General features: G+C 38.9%; 1 protein-coding gene across 1 annotated transcript; it reads left to right on the top strand.

The window, feature by feature from the left end:
- Positions 1-11,115: 11,115 nt before the first annotated feature.
- LOC102295207 (acidic mammalian chitinase) lies at positions 11,116-14,342 on the top strand. The gene is made up of 12 exons (XM_005939765.3): positions 11,116-11,139; positions 11,280-11,339; positions 11,432-11,458; positions 11,568-11,772; positions 11,907-11,963; positions 12,201-12,366; positions 12,559-12,683; positions 12,795-12,918; positions 13,024-13,206; positions 13,323-13,439; positions 13,535-13,667; positions 14,028-14,342. Exons 2-12 carry the CDS (start codon positions 11,315-11,317, stop codon positions 14,273-14,275), a joined length of 1,410 nt encoding a protein of 469 aa, XP_005939827.1. The 5' UTR covers positions 11,116-11,139; positions 11,280-11,314; the 3' UTR covers positions 14,276-14,342.
- Positions 14,343-14,877: the final 535 nt, after the last annotated feature.

The raw sequence follows: 14,877 nt of genomic DNA, 5'->3' as shown, positions 1-14,877 counted from the left end.
ACATGGGCTTCCCAAGGATGTGTGTTGAGCTCTCTGCTCTTCACTCTGCTGATCCACGACTGCACACCATCACACAGCTCCAACCTTTATATGAAGTTTGCAGACGACACAACTGTGGTAGGTCACATCAGCAACAATAATGAGACCTACTACAGGAGGGAAGTTAACCATCTGACCGAGTGGTGCAGCAACAACAACCTTTCCCTGAATGTGGAGAAGACTAAGGAATCATCAAAGACTTCGGGTGTCATGGTCATGAGTCCATTGACTCAGTGATTTTGTGTTTGGTGTATTACTTATTATTATTGTCATTAATTGTGGATTGTTTTGGTATGGTTTGTGTTTTGGGGTTTTGGATGCTGGGTTTCTGGGTTGGTGCTCGTGGATCGTGAGTGCTTCTCTTCCCTCCTTCCAGGACATCTACTGCAACTGCCTCATCTGGAAAGCCCTCTGCGCCACAGGTGACTCCACTCATCCATCCAACAGCTTCTTCAGTTGAAGAAGCTGCCATGTGGAAGGAGACTGAAGAGCCTCCAGGCCAGAACCAGCAGACTGATAGACTGTCAGGATGCTGAATTCACTCCCTGCTGTCACACACACCAGACCTGCATTCACCTTTTCCCTCTGAACTCCCCATTACTTAAACATACAACCACCACCTGACCCACCACCATTGCCTTTTCACTGACTGCCCCACTCCCACTTGCATACAAACTTGCCCACAGTCACTATGATTGTGTTGGACACTGCGGTTTTAAATAATTGTATAGTATGGTATTGTGTTGTACATAAGACTTTTATTTTATTTTATTTTCCTTTTTTTATCTTTATATTTTAGTGTACACTGCTATGGAAGACTTGCAATTTAAAATTCCTGTGTATTCCTGTGTATGACTGTACATATGGACTTTGACAATAAAGCTGACTTTGACTTTGACATCATCAATAAACACTAGTGTCCCAGAGCCAAAGACATGCATGTGTTTCACAGATGATATGGTATGCTTTGGATCATGACATTCATGTAGTCGACACTGGAGAATAGGTCCTGAAGCACAAGCATATTGTGCCATCTAAAAGGATAATGTTTAGATAGATGGCCTTACGTTATCTTACAGTGATAAGTGATAAGATAATGTGAAGGAGTGAGCACTAACTGATTGCACAAGCAAGGAAAATCTCTTTCTTTGTTTTTTTTAAATAAAGGGTATATTTTGTTGTTTCAAAACACTTTATGAAATAAAGTGAGTCAAACAACTTGAGATTAGCAGCATGAACGTGGGAGCTGGTTACCAACATCAGGTAGCTGACGAACTGGCAGGGAGGAGATGACAGCGCAGAGCTTACATCCCTCTTTGGCCTGATTGCCCCAATTAGCTCCAGATGCGTGAAGCTGAGAAAGCCGTGCCCACGGGCGGAGCCAAGGGTGCTCTGGCACTGATGGAAAATCCCAGCTGCTCACCCAGACCATGACAATATCTCTGAATGATTGCACTTTGAAACCAACAGCAGCAAAGACTTAGACTGACCTCAATGTTGACTGTCTGTGCCCAAGACAGATCATTGGGAAACTTTTCATTCACATGTTCAAGCCACGTGTCACTCTGTTATTTACTTCTTACCTTATCAATGGATTAATAATTTCTTTGTGCTCCAGTGTATCATTAATCATGATCCAGTTCATTGTTCTTCAGTTTTTTCACAGTCAACAAAGAGATACATTTTAAGCTTAAAATTTTAAACTGACTTTCAAATTTAATTTAAGTATTGCATGAACTTTTAGACATTACATTTTTTTTATTAATTGGACAGACTCACATCATTTTAAATATAATGGGTATTTTACTATTTGGATGAAATCACTTTGTACTCAATAACTAAAGTCCAGAACCCAGAACCATGACCAAATTCTGTGTGTCCTCCCTTGAGGTGCTCTGCTTTGTTTTTACTGCAGCCACCTTCAGTTGCTCCTTTGTGGGTCTTTCTGCATTCAGTTTTGTTTGACTGACCATTGAAAAATATGGTATCATTGAGGAAATTTCTTTGCCTTGATAAACTTTCAGGTTGCTTTTGCTATGTGGGTTGAATCTTTCGTCATTTGATGCACTGTGAGTTCTGTTGAGTTTGGCAATCTGAGGAGGTCAGTATAGCCCCGTACACTTCAGCTTTCATCCTGCTATTAGCACTCGCATCAGTAAATACTAGTGCAGCCGTACATGCTCATACCATTTCCAAAACCATGTTTGACAGATGATGCAGAAGATGTGATTTGGTTTGGACCGATTCTTATATAGGACTTTTCTACTCTACCGGAGCACTCGATACAACATGCCACATTCACTTTTTCTTCTATGATTTTAAGTGCTTACTAACTAACAGTCACACTCCAGTGAATGCATTGGAAAGCAACCGGGGGTTATTATCTTGCCCAAGGATATTTGACATGAACAGTGGGGGGAGCCAGGGGTCAAACCAACCAACCTTCCGACCTACTCTACCTCCTGGGCTATAGCCAGCCCAACTGTAAAACCCCTTGAGTTAAAGCTGAAAAGCAGTACTCCAATCATATATTAACAGCTAATTTAAAATCCACTGTGGTAGCGTACAGATGTGAAACTACAAAAAAACTATGTCTTTGTCCAGCACATTACATTCCTAAGTATCAGAACTTTCTCCTCACATAGTGTACAAAGTCGTGACTGATTAGACCCCACCTTATCTTAAAGACCTCACTGTACCATATTGTCCCGATAGAGGACTTTGCTCTCAGACTGCAGGCTGAGTGACTTTGTTGTTTCCTTGAGTTGCCAGTGGTAGAAGAGGAGGCAAAGCTTTTAGTTTGTGTCCTTCTATTTTGGGTTCAGGAGACACACATCGTCTGTACTTTTAAGATTAAGCTTAAAACTTGATAAAGGCTATAGTTTGGCCTGGATCAGGTGACCTTTGACCATCTCTTAGTTTTGCTGCTATATTCTAAGGTTGCTGCACTTCTCATGATACGATAAGCATTTCTTCTCCACTTCCCTCTCTTCAGTTGCCATCTGTCTATATGCAACAATTGCATGCCATTAATTTTTGTCTTCACTTGTAGATTGTGTTTTGTCCTGTTTCTGTTGTCCTGTGGTCTTTTTACATTCTACTTATTCATCAGTGGTCACAGCAGTTTTTAAAAGAGAGGTCTTCTTCTTTACTTCTACCAGAATCCTCTGAACATTGGGCTATTCTCTTGATTATTGCTGTGAACTTGCACAATGTATGTAATGCTAGTTATGTATTTTTTTCTGCACTGTAAAATCTAATATTGTGTTTAATTAAAAATATCAAGTAGGCTGAACTCAATTTTTATCAATTTGTTATTAGAACTCAATTTAAGTAAGTTACCAGTATTATGTATTATTATTTATGCAAAAACGCTGAAACTCAACAGACCTACGCCTTAGTTCATGGATTCACTTTGTCTAGGGTTTATTTCTGGGATTTCACACAACCCAGGATTCAAATCATGAATATATAATGGGCTTGGATTTACAACATTATGAATGAAATGTGCTCTATTTGGAAGCAGCTGGCCCCTCCCCTTTCGACGGGTTGTGTGTGAGACTTTAAATCATCAAACTGTAAATTTTAAATTGTTATTGATCCTTTATCCCGAGTCCTAAAGAGTATATTTATTTTCTTACTCTTTTTATATTTGTTTTTTGTTTACTTGCACTGCTGTAACTGGAGCCTCGTCGTCTCGTCTCTCTATATGCTGGACTGTATGTAGCGGAGATGACAATAAAGTTTACTTTGACTTCAGCAGCGAGCAGGCGCACCGAGGGCTCTCACGCTCACTCTTCATGTATAGAATTTCGAAAAAACATTGGTGCCAATTATAAGTCTGTATCATGATGTCTGGTGTTTTCGTGTTTGTTGGTTTGTTTTTATTTTGTTTAACTTTGCGAGTTGGTTATTAGATGCTGCTCCCCGCCGCCCCGCCCTCTCCTCCCTGTGCCGCAAGCAGCAGGTGCACCTCGCAAACAAAGGGCGCCCTATACTCCCAGGAAATGGGCGATAGAAAACCGATTGGTGCCTGTACCATTCCCAATATGCGCTGGCTGACGTCGGGGACGCATGAGTACGAGCATTTTTTTTTTTTTTTTTTTGCCGATGCCCGTGATGCCGCCCCCCACCATGATGGCGCCCCAGGCAACCGCCCGTGTCGCCCGTATCAAAAACCGCTACTGCTTTGTGGCAGCTTTTGAACATCTGTGACATCTATTAATGTCAAATCTAGCCTTTCTTTAACTGCTTTTATATTTAACCGACTTTTCTATTTAATTACATTTTAAATAATAATATTAACAATAGTATTTATTTTGTTAAAAATGTGTTTAAAAACAAGTTTTGTTGTGAAAGCTATAATCCAGAATAGTGGCCTGTTAAATGGTTAAAGACTAGGTTGGCTTTATACTTGAGAATAAAGTATTGCAGCTTGTCCTTCTAAAGAATTAAGTTATATTCCACAGTTGAATCATAAGAAACATTATGTTACATATGAACACTGCCATATGTTAGATCTGGTCATTTTGCTTATAAGAAACTCTATATATTGGAAGTTAGCTTTTCACAAGCATGTAATGATTATATTTAAATTAGGTGGTCTTTTTTAAACACATGTCTCTTTAGGCCTAAACTGACAGTGCGAATACCACACATTCAGACACAGTAGATGGTGTTTTCACAGTCTAATTTGGTTGTATGGGGTCTACATTGACCCTCTGTGTTGTACGTTATTATGACTGCACAGCCATTAAGGATCAAATTGGTTTCTGAAAAAATTCTGTGTTTTCTCCCTCTGCTTGCTTCTTGCTATCTTTGAGGGACCAGCACTCCTGCTGTTGGACAGAAAGACATCAGTAAGTATTTTGGTTTTCCAATATTTTAGCAACTGTCAGTGACATTTATATTAATGAGGCTGAGCTTTAATCATACTTTAGATCAGCCTGTTTTACTTATTGTTTTATTTGTGCTTTGGTTTGGGGAAGTTGTTTCTTTACTGATCTTTTCCTGTCTTCTGTTATTAGACTTGAGATATGACTGCACGATGCTGTTGCTGTGACTCCAGTTAATTCTACAAGACATGCTGTGGAAGTAAACAAACAACAACAGTTTGTCTGCATTTCTTGAAAGATCACATCCCCCAAACTTAGTTTAGAGGGTCTACACTGTATATAGTGAAGTCTGCAAGTTTTCTAACAGCAGCATTTGTTTTGTTCCCAAATCATTTTGCACATCATTAGAATGAAAGTTATTGGCCATGTTTGCATAGCCCTTTTTAAAATGATGCTTTCATGACATTATTGTGTGTCGGGTGGGGGTCACGGCTATCCAGACTGACAGTGGGACATTGAATGTCACCTCTCCCGTGGGGAGGGAGCCTGAGATTGTCCAAATTGGAGTCTGTTTCATACCAAATTCAGGAAAAATGTTTTAAGAAAGCAATTAAGTTCATGTTCAAAAATATGATTGTTTGCTTGCAGGACACCAGGAGAGATGAGTCCTCCGTCACAGATGGTGTGGTCAGTGAAGATGGTCGCCTGCAGGTTCAAGCTCATTGCATCTCCAACCCACATCCACTGCCACTGTACTTAAGGGAAGTTACAGACCTTTTTCTGCACTTACATTTGGATCACCTCGATCCATGGCAGTCATTCAGGCAGTAATGCCTGGACTGGAAACAAGCATCCTTAAAACATTACAACATTCCAGCTCCTGTGTTGGAATGAAAAACAAATGTGCTGTTTAAATCAGAGACTGCACTTGTGACAGAACAACAAATATTTTATTTTGATTATATAAGTAAGTACAAAACAAACTTGTGGTAGGCCTAAACTTTTTTTCAGAATAATTACATCTGAGACTTTGTTTCATTGTAAGATTATAAGAGTGATGGCGATATAATTGTTTGTTGTTCAGCAGAACAGTGTCCAGTATGTTGGCTGTTACACTTTGTTGTGTTTGAAAATAAAAGTTGGGCTGATTTTAACATCATTACAAAAAGTGTTGTTAATTATTTTTAATCATATTCAGGTTACCACAAATTGGTTTTTTTCTTTTTGTCAGTAGGTAAACAATTAAAATTGTACAGTCAGAAATACCAAGTTATTTTTAATACTGCAGACTTGCAATGTGTAAGTTGTCCTAACAGTCGTCTTAAGTAAGCTTTACTTCGTTTTTTTGAGGCAACGAGTTTCCTTAATTTTTTTGACTTCTGGGAACTAACAAGGCTGTACAGTGTACTCAAAATGAGTAAGTTGCCCTAACTTGGTCATCTTACGTAAAACTTTACTCAGTTTTGTTGAGGCAACGAGTTTGCATAGCTTTTTTGAGTTCTGGGAACTAATTAGAATTTACAGTGTATGGCAAAAAGAGAGAAGGTCATTTTCAGTTTGACTAAATCAAAATGATCTTGATCTTTATGTGTTTATAAAATTTTGTTTTAAATTTTGAATTTGTTTTACATTGAAGCATTGCTTTATGTAATATGGGGTTTTGTATGCATACCCTTTTGCCTTCTGTTACCAGTAATAGTGCCATTTATATAGCATTTAATAACTGGGTGATAATGATTCTGTTCAAGAGATCTACAAAACACAGCGCTGGAAGGGTGACACGTCCAGGTGTTGCAATCACTTCCATGGCCACAGGTAAATGAAGGCATGCAGACTGGCTCTACATACATTTTTGAAATAATGGGTCTTTCTCAGAAACCCCAGTGTGTTAGGATGTCACCTGTGCAGCAGGGTCCAGACATAAAAAAAAAAGCTAAATATCCCACAATTTACTGTTAGTTGTATTATATCAAAGTGGAAGTGTTTGGGAATGACAGTAACTCAGCTTTGAAGTGGTAGGCAAGCCTAAATCCTTTTCTGTCTGGCAATCCAATGGACAAGTCTAGGTTTGGCGATTGCTAGGAGAATGGTAATTGTCTGACCGCATTGTACCAAGTATAAAGTTTGGCAGAGGGAGGACTGTGATGTGGGGTTGTTTACCAGGAATCTGTCTCGGCCTCGTAGTTCCATTGAAAGAAACTTTTAATGCTCTGGCATACCTACACATGTAGGACAATTTCAAACTCCCAAATTTGTGGAACCAGTTTGGGGATGGCCCATTCCTGTCCCAACATGACTGCACACTAGTACACAAAGCCATGTCCATAAAGACAGGGACGAATGAGTTTGGAGTGGAAAAAGTCCACAGAGTCCTGAAGTCGTTCCAATAGCATACCTTTGGGATGAATTAAAGTGGAGACTGTGAGCCAAAGTCTTCTTGTCCAACATCAGTACCTCACAAGTGTGCTTCTGGAAGAATGGTCAAAAATTCCTATAAACACACTCCTAACACTGTGGAAAGCATTACCAAAAAAACTGAAGCTGATGTAGATGTAAAGGGTGGCCTGACATTATAATGAGCCCTATGGATTTAGAATGGGATGCCATTTAAATTTATATGCATGCAAAGGCAGATGAGCGAATATTTTTGGTAGTATAATCTAAGTTGCAGGTTTATCAGTCAAGCAATCATAAATGGAACAAACAGAATATGTATCATATGTTCTGTTTGTGTTTTGCATTTTATTTTATTTTTTGAAGATTAATTTTTAAGCACCTTTTTAATTTTAATTTGCACACTTTATTCCACACCCTGAAAACTATGTGTAACATTGAGGCAAACTGTAGAAATTCTAGGGTTTGTAAGGGAAAGCACAGGGGATATTGTGCCATCTAAAAGGATAATGTTTAGATAGATGGCCTTACGTTATCTTACAGTGATAAGTGATAAGATAATGTGAAGGAGTGAGCACTAACTGATTGCACAAGCAAGGAAAATCTCTTTCTTTGTTTTTTTTAAATAAAGGGTATATTTTGTTGTTTCAAAACACTTTATGAAATAAAAATGAAATCTGAAAACAGTCAAGAATGATTTGTTGACAATGTAAATTCATGCATCAGGTGGGGGATCAGAATCACCTGTATTATTTTTTCCTTTCCACTCATTTGAAAGTTTGTTAGTGGTTTATCACTTGTTCCAGCACACGCAAACGTCACACCATTGTAAATCTGTTTATTGCACAGGATAACGTGTATTCACTCAAGCCTATTTCCAAATCACATAAATGTTAACTATGGCACTAGCTGTGAAACATTTTCATGATGAAAGGTCGTGGCCAGTCTTCAACAAAGGAGAGATATAAAATAATCAACGCGGTTAATCTTAGATGATGGGCACTTCTATATTGTTATGTCATGATGTTTCTCAGTTTATGATAATCTTTTTTATTATTGTCACATAGCTGACAAACATTGAGTGATTATTATTTTTCATACTTCTATTATGTTTAGGTATCAGTCATTGGAGTCATTCACTTCATCACAAAATGCACCCATATGATCGATGTACTTTGTATTATGATATAATCGTGCTTTATTTGCTTTAATTTTTTAATTTATCAGTTACAACTGGAAACTAATGATTTTCCATAACAACTGACATCAAATTTTCATGTTATTATTATATCTTATATATTTTTATATTATATAAAGACACAAAGCTGACATACATATGTTGTATACTTGGGTCTACAAAACTTCACACATTAAAAAAAAGAAGGCTTCTTTTCAGGAATCAAACCACCAAGGAGATCATTGTAGATTTCCGGAAGAGGGGTCATAACAACCATCTGCCTCTCTTCATTGGCAGTGAGGCGGTGGAGAGGGTGAGCAGTTTTAAATTCTTGGGGGTAACTGTGACCGAGGACCTGTCCTGGGGCAACCATATCACCTCAGTTGCACGGAAGGCCCAACAGCGCCTCTACTACCTGAGGAGACTGCGGAGCGCACACATTCCCAGATCTCTGATGTTGAACTTCTACAACTGTGCCATCAGCAGCGTTCTGACGTATGGATTTCTAGTGTGGTTCCCCAGCTGCACCAAGGCCGATCAGCAAGCACTCCAGCGGGTGGTGAAAGAAGCTGGCAGAATTATTGGAACAAGTCTGCCAGAGATCAGTAATATCTTCCCCACTCGCTGTCTGAGGAGGGTGCACAGTATCCTGCGGGACCAACATCACCCTGCGCGCCACCTTTTCCATCTGCTGCCCTCAGGGAGAAGGTACAGGTCTATACAGGCCAGAACATCCAGACTGGCCAACAGCCTGTATCCACAGGCTGTGAGGCTCCTGAACTCTCTGCCCCCCTCTCACGGACAATAACCATATCCAACTTCTTAATAGCAATGAACTGGTCTGCATTGGTGCATCATATCTTTATTCTCTTCCCCCTCCTGCCCCCCCCTCTTTCTTAAATAGATAACTATCATATCTGATATCATATCTCACAGTACAATAATATTGAATGGGTTGCATTGTTGTATTTTGTCATGTTTCTCAGGTCTTTGTCTGAATTTCTACGAACATTATTGCTAAGGATTGTCTTATTGCATTGGAGTCACACTGGGTTAAATATGTACACTTGGGTTTTAAGGGGTATTTATTATTTTCTTCTTTTTTTGGGTTGTATGGAAGCCCCAAACGCAATTTCATTGTTCTTGACAATGACAATAAATAAATACTACTACTACTACCACCAACCTTCAACTGAACTTTATTATTGAAACAACAATAAGGTCATCCACTTTAACAACCTCCAACCCAACTAAAAGAAGAGGGGTTAAGTAAAAACAAGAGTTATTTGAGAATAAATTCAAACCTTTATTATTAGCACAGTCATAAACCAGGTAGGAATTATTTTCTATCTTGTATTGTGAGAATAAAATGTTGAAATGAATGAATAGAAAAAACATAAAGGAATAAATACTTCCTCCAATGATTCATTTTAAGACTGACTTTAATCTGGAACATGACAGCATAACAATATGATATGTATCCAAAACAAAAATTCTATCAGGTATCATATCATCCTATATTTATTTAATGAATAACCATGAAACCAATTGAGCGTTTCCTTGGCTGTGTGTGGGATCACTGTCTTGCTCAAACGTCCACCCTCATTTCATTTTCATTATCCTGGTAGATGGAAGCAGATTTTTATCAAAAATGTTTCAATACACTTTTCCATTCACCCTTTCTTCAGTTTAAGTGTCCCACTGCCGTGTGCTGAAAAACAGCCCCACACCACGATGTTCCCACCTCACACTTCACTGCTCTTATGGAGTTTCTTGGGTGATATGCAGTGTTTTTTGACACCCAAACATCACGTGTATTATGGCATTCAAAAGCAAAGTTTAAATGTACTTCAACATGCTTTTTCTTCAACACTGGAGTCTTACGCAGTGAGCATGGCGGTGGAGTGAGTAACTTATTGTCTTCTTTGGAACAATTGTACTTGCTGATTCAGTGTCTTCTTATGATGTTCTTTCCACTTCTGGATTATGGCCCCAACAGTGCTCACTGGAACCTTCAGTAGCCTAGAAATTCTTCTGCAACCAGTGCTATCAGTATGTCCTCAGAGAGCTCATTGGTTTTATCTATCATGAGGTGTTTCTTATAGGTTATAGGCCATCAGTTGGGACTGAACCAGCTAATTACTAATTCTTGACAGAATTGCTTTCTAGTTACAAATGGATTTCTGCGAGTGTCTTGACTGGTTTTTGTTTTTGCAACTTCCTTTCTGTGTGTGTTCAATACTTTCCCCCCTGTATTATTTCTTATTATTTTGCATAATTTACGGACATCTATGGTTTGATTTCTTTGCGTGTGTGGATTGGATGGGTTGTTAGCAATTGAATTCTGATAAGAATTTCATGTCAATAGCAAATTTAGAAATATATTTATTTAGAAAATTGGTGACATGTTCTATACTTACTTTACCCCCTGTATGTAATATACTATATAACGATATGATATGTGACCGGTGACCCAAGGTACACCAGGGTCATATACGTGCCACAATGAGTAAATTATTGCCTACATATAGCTAAGACTAAGCAATCTCTTATCAAAGCATGTCCTAATAATCAGTACACTTTTGACCTAGATTTACGAAAGACTGCTATATTGTCTTTGTGTTCGTAGAACAATCAGGTGTATAAAAGGCCAAACTTTGTTGCGGCTGTTTGGGTCTTTCTTCTGGTTTGACGGTAAATGAACAAGGGGCACAGCCCTTATTCTCTCTTAATCATGGTTTCTTTTATTTTTTTGCTGGTGGGTAGGTGGGTGGGAGGTTGTAGCTTTTATAGTGTTGCTTGATTTGTAGAACTGACATCATTTTTTCTCTTAGAGTCATCAAGTGAAATATTAAGAAGTCACTCTAAGATGGCCAGGCTCACAGTTGTGGCAGGTATTTTGGGAACTTATTGCATGCATACAATATAAATGTAAACACTGACATTTATTTTATCATGCTTTTGCCTACATTCTAATTTTTCTTAGGTTTGTGTCTGGTGATGAGCCAGCTGGGTAAGTTTTTTTTCTGTTTCTTTTTTGTTAAAGAAAATAAACTTTGATCACTACTTGTGTATCACTACTGGGACCTGTGCTTTATTAATATTACTTTGCACCACCACAGGATCTGCCAGCAGGATGGAGTGCTACTTCACCAACTGGTCCCAGTACAGGCCTGGAGATGGAAAGTTTCTGCCACAAAATGTGGACCCTTTCCTATGCACCACCCTCATCTATGCATTCTCCATCATCAACTACAACAATGAGCTGGTTACCTACGAGTGGAATGACGACGTCCTCTACAAGTCTTTCAATGATCTGAAGACCAAGTAAGTGGATATTATCCTATAGGTCAGAGGTAAAGCAAAACACAATACCTCTTGAGCGTATGGTGTCTTTAATAGTTTTCCACTAAGATATTACAGTTTCTTTAATGATATTACAAGTTTTCTGCTGTTTCCAGGAATCCCCACCTGAAGACTCTCTTGGCCGTTGGTGGATGGAACTTTGGGTCAACACAGTAAGAAATACTTTAAAGAAAGAAAATTATTTCACATTAGGACAATGGTACGTAGCTAACCAAATATTGTGTGTAAACCATCAGTCTGAATCAAATCAAAATCAAAAAGAAGTTTCCATTATTAAACACAGCAAACATTAATCACAATTCTCCTGTTAAAGACATAAAGCACTAAGCAGATTTTACTATAAAGATCAAATGTTAACTTGGTTTTTGTGTTTTTTTGTTTTTTTGCAGGTTCTCCATCACGGTTTCTACTGCAGCTAATCGTCAGAAGTTCATCCAGTCTACTATCAGATTTCTGAGGACTCATGGATTTGACGGTCTGGATTTGGACTGGGAGTACCCTGGATCCCGTGGAAGTCCTCCTGAGGACAAACAGAGGTTTACTCTGCTCTGCAGGGTGGGTATAGATCTCCATTTTTTAAAATCTACATCTCATTGATGTTGTTTCGTTTGTATCATACTTGAATGGTAAATGCTAAATGGACTGATTCCACTAACCTTCCAATCAGTAGATGATCTGCTATACCTCCTAAACTACAGCCACCCCATGGACTCCATTCTTACACTGTTATGTGGTGCACTTTTATAGGAACTTGTTGCTGCCTTTGCAGCTGAAGCCCAAGCTACCGGCAATCCCCAGCTCATGCTAACTGCTGCTGTTGCTGCTGGAAAAGGAACCATTGATGCTGGATATGAGATCGCTGAGATAGCCAAGTGAGGGTTCTGCTTTATAAACCATCTTACTTCATCTACTACTTTTAGAAATCTGACAGTTGTGCAATGTAAGCATGAAAGTCACTGTTTATGTTTATTTCCTTATTGCAGAGAATTAGATTTCATCAATATAATGACCTACGACTTCCATGGAACTTGGGAGCAATTCACTGGACACAACAGCCCTTTGTACCGTGGATCTCAGGACTTTGGTGACCTTATCTATTTCAACATTGTAAGTAAACAGTTAAAACTGAAATAAGATTCATTTAAAAGATAACTGTAACTTTAACAGGTAACTTCTTATGAACACAAACTTCACATTTTTTAACTTCTATAGGACTATGCCATGAAATATTGGAGAGACAATGGCACCCCACTGGAGAAGCTGAGGATGGGATTTGCATCTTATGGTCGTACCTTCCGCCTGACATCATCAAACACTGGTGTTGGTGCTCCAGCTAGCGGCCCAGCATCAGCTGGTCCATACACCCGTGAAGCTGGATTCTGGTCTTATTATGAGGTACATTTCTTAAGGCTGGAATTTAATGATTGCCTCATGATGTATAGCATGAGTTGCTTTGATATCTAATGATATTTATAAAACGACAAATGTTAACCATGTAGTCTGTGCTGTAGATCTGTACCTTCGTGAAAGGCAGCACCATTAACTGGATTGAAGACCAGAAAGTCCCCTATGCTTTCAAAAACAATGAGTGGGTAGGATTTGACAACAAGGAGAGCTATGAAACCAAGGTAAGTGAGAAAGCTTGCATCATTTCTTTATGTTTAACACATTTGTGTATGTACAAGGTAGTGATATCAATGTCTGTTTAATTTTTCCCCAATAGGTACGTTACCTGAAAGATCAGAAGTTTGGCGGGGCCTTTGTGTGGGCTCTTGATTTGGATGACTTTGCAGGAAAATTCTGCGGGGAGGGTCCCCATCCTCTGCTCTCTCATCTGCACAACCTTCTTGAAATTGGTATGTCCAAAGCAGATTCATATAGATGAATTATTTTAGTCTATATATATTTAATAAATTAGTGTGGAACTGTTATCATAAGAACCTCTGTAATTTAGATAAGATGTTACTACAACAGTCAATAAAAATACAAATATGTTCAATACAGTTTTGAACTAGTAAAACTTTTGTACGAGGGCAGTAAATGTTCTTCATGTAGTGATTGGAGTAATGAAGAATTCATGTTAATAGGTCAACAGTGGGTTGGGTTAGGGTGAGGTTGTGTTTTAGCCAATTACGCATTAAGGGATTCATGCTTATTGATACACATGAATGAAAAACCACCAATAACACATAATTCCTTTGATCTGTACTGTCAAGAGCTTCCCCCACTACCCTCAACCACCACCCCAAAACCTGGAGCGAGCACCACTTCTCCACCCAGCACCACCACCACTACTACCCATGCCCCAGGAACTGGATTCTGCAATGGGAAACCTGATGGCTTATATCCCCACCCAGATGACAAAGCCAGCTTCTACATGTGTTCTGGTGGCAACACCCACGTGGGGCAGTGTGGAGCTGGATCTGTCTTTGATGACAACTGCAAATGCTGTAACTGGCCTTGAGCCTGGAGCAGAGGCATTGTGTATTACATCTGGTGCCAACATCATCTATTAAAGGGACTAAAGTGTATCAGTGTATCCTCTATGTACACATTCATTCACCTATATAACTCGGGTCCTTGGATACATAGATAGAGTTGCCATAAACAGGGTATAACTCGCGTCATCAAAAATGAAGGCCTCAGTTCAGACATCATCAGCCTAATAGTGATTTTGTCTCGTACAAAAAGCAAATAAAACAAAAATAATGTCGCAGTAGTCACCTCAGCTTTGAATAAAGTGTTAATTACTACTTAGAGTTTCTAACCTTGCAAAATGCACTATATTGCCAAAATTATTTTCTTTTCTGCTTTCACATGCATAGAAGTTTAATACAATGTTGACCCACCCGTTGCAGCTATAAAACCTTCAACCCTTCTGGGAGTGTTAGTAGTGTATTTGTGGTAACTTTTCACTATTTCTCTCGAAGCACATTTGTGAGGTCAGACACTGTGGGATAAGAAGCTCTGCTCTAATTCAATCCAACACTCTTCTATCGTGTTGTAGACAGGACTCTTTGTAGTTCAGTAAGATTCTTCCACACGAAATTTGCTCATCCATGTCTT

Source organism: Haplochromis burtoni, unplaced genomic scaffold, assembly GCF_018398535.1.
Source record: "Haplochromis burtoni strain Fernald_Lab_line unplaced genomic scaffold, NCSU_Asbu1 Contig_273, whole genome shotgun sequence".
In the NCBI taxonomy this organism is placed as follows: Eukaryota; Metazoa; Chordata; class Actinopteri; order Cichliformes; family Cichlidae; genus Haplochromis; species Haplochromis burtoni.
Note: the sequence above shows the minus strand (reverse complement) of the source record. Positions and strands in the feature narration are given on the sequence as shown.

Coding starts and splice junctions, on each gene's coding strand:
- LOC102295207 (XM_005939765.3), top strand. CDS start 11,315: ATGGCCAGGCTCACAGTTGTGGCAG. Junction 11,964..12,200: donor TGGAACTTTGGGTCAACACA/GTAAGAAATACT, acceptor GTTTTTTTGCAG/GTTCTCCATCACGGTTTCTA. Junction 12,367..12,558: donor GGTTTACTCTGCTCTGCAGG/GTGGGTATAGAT, acceptor GCACTTTTATAG/GAACTTGTTGCTGCCTTTGC.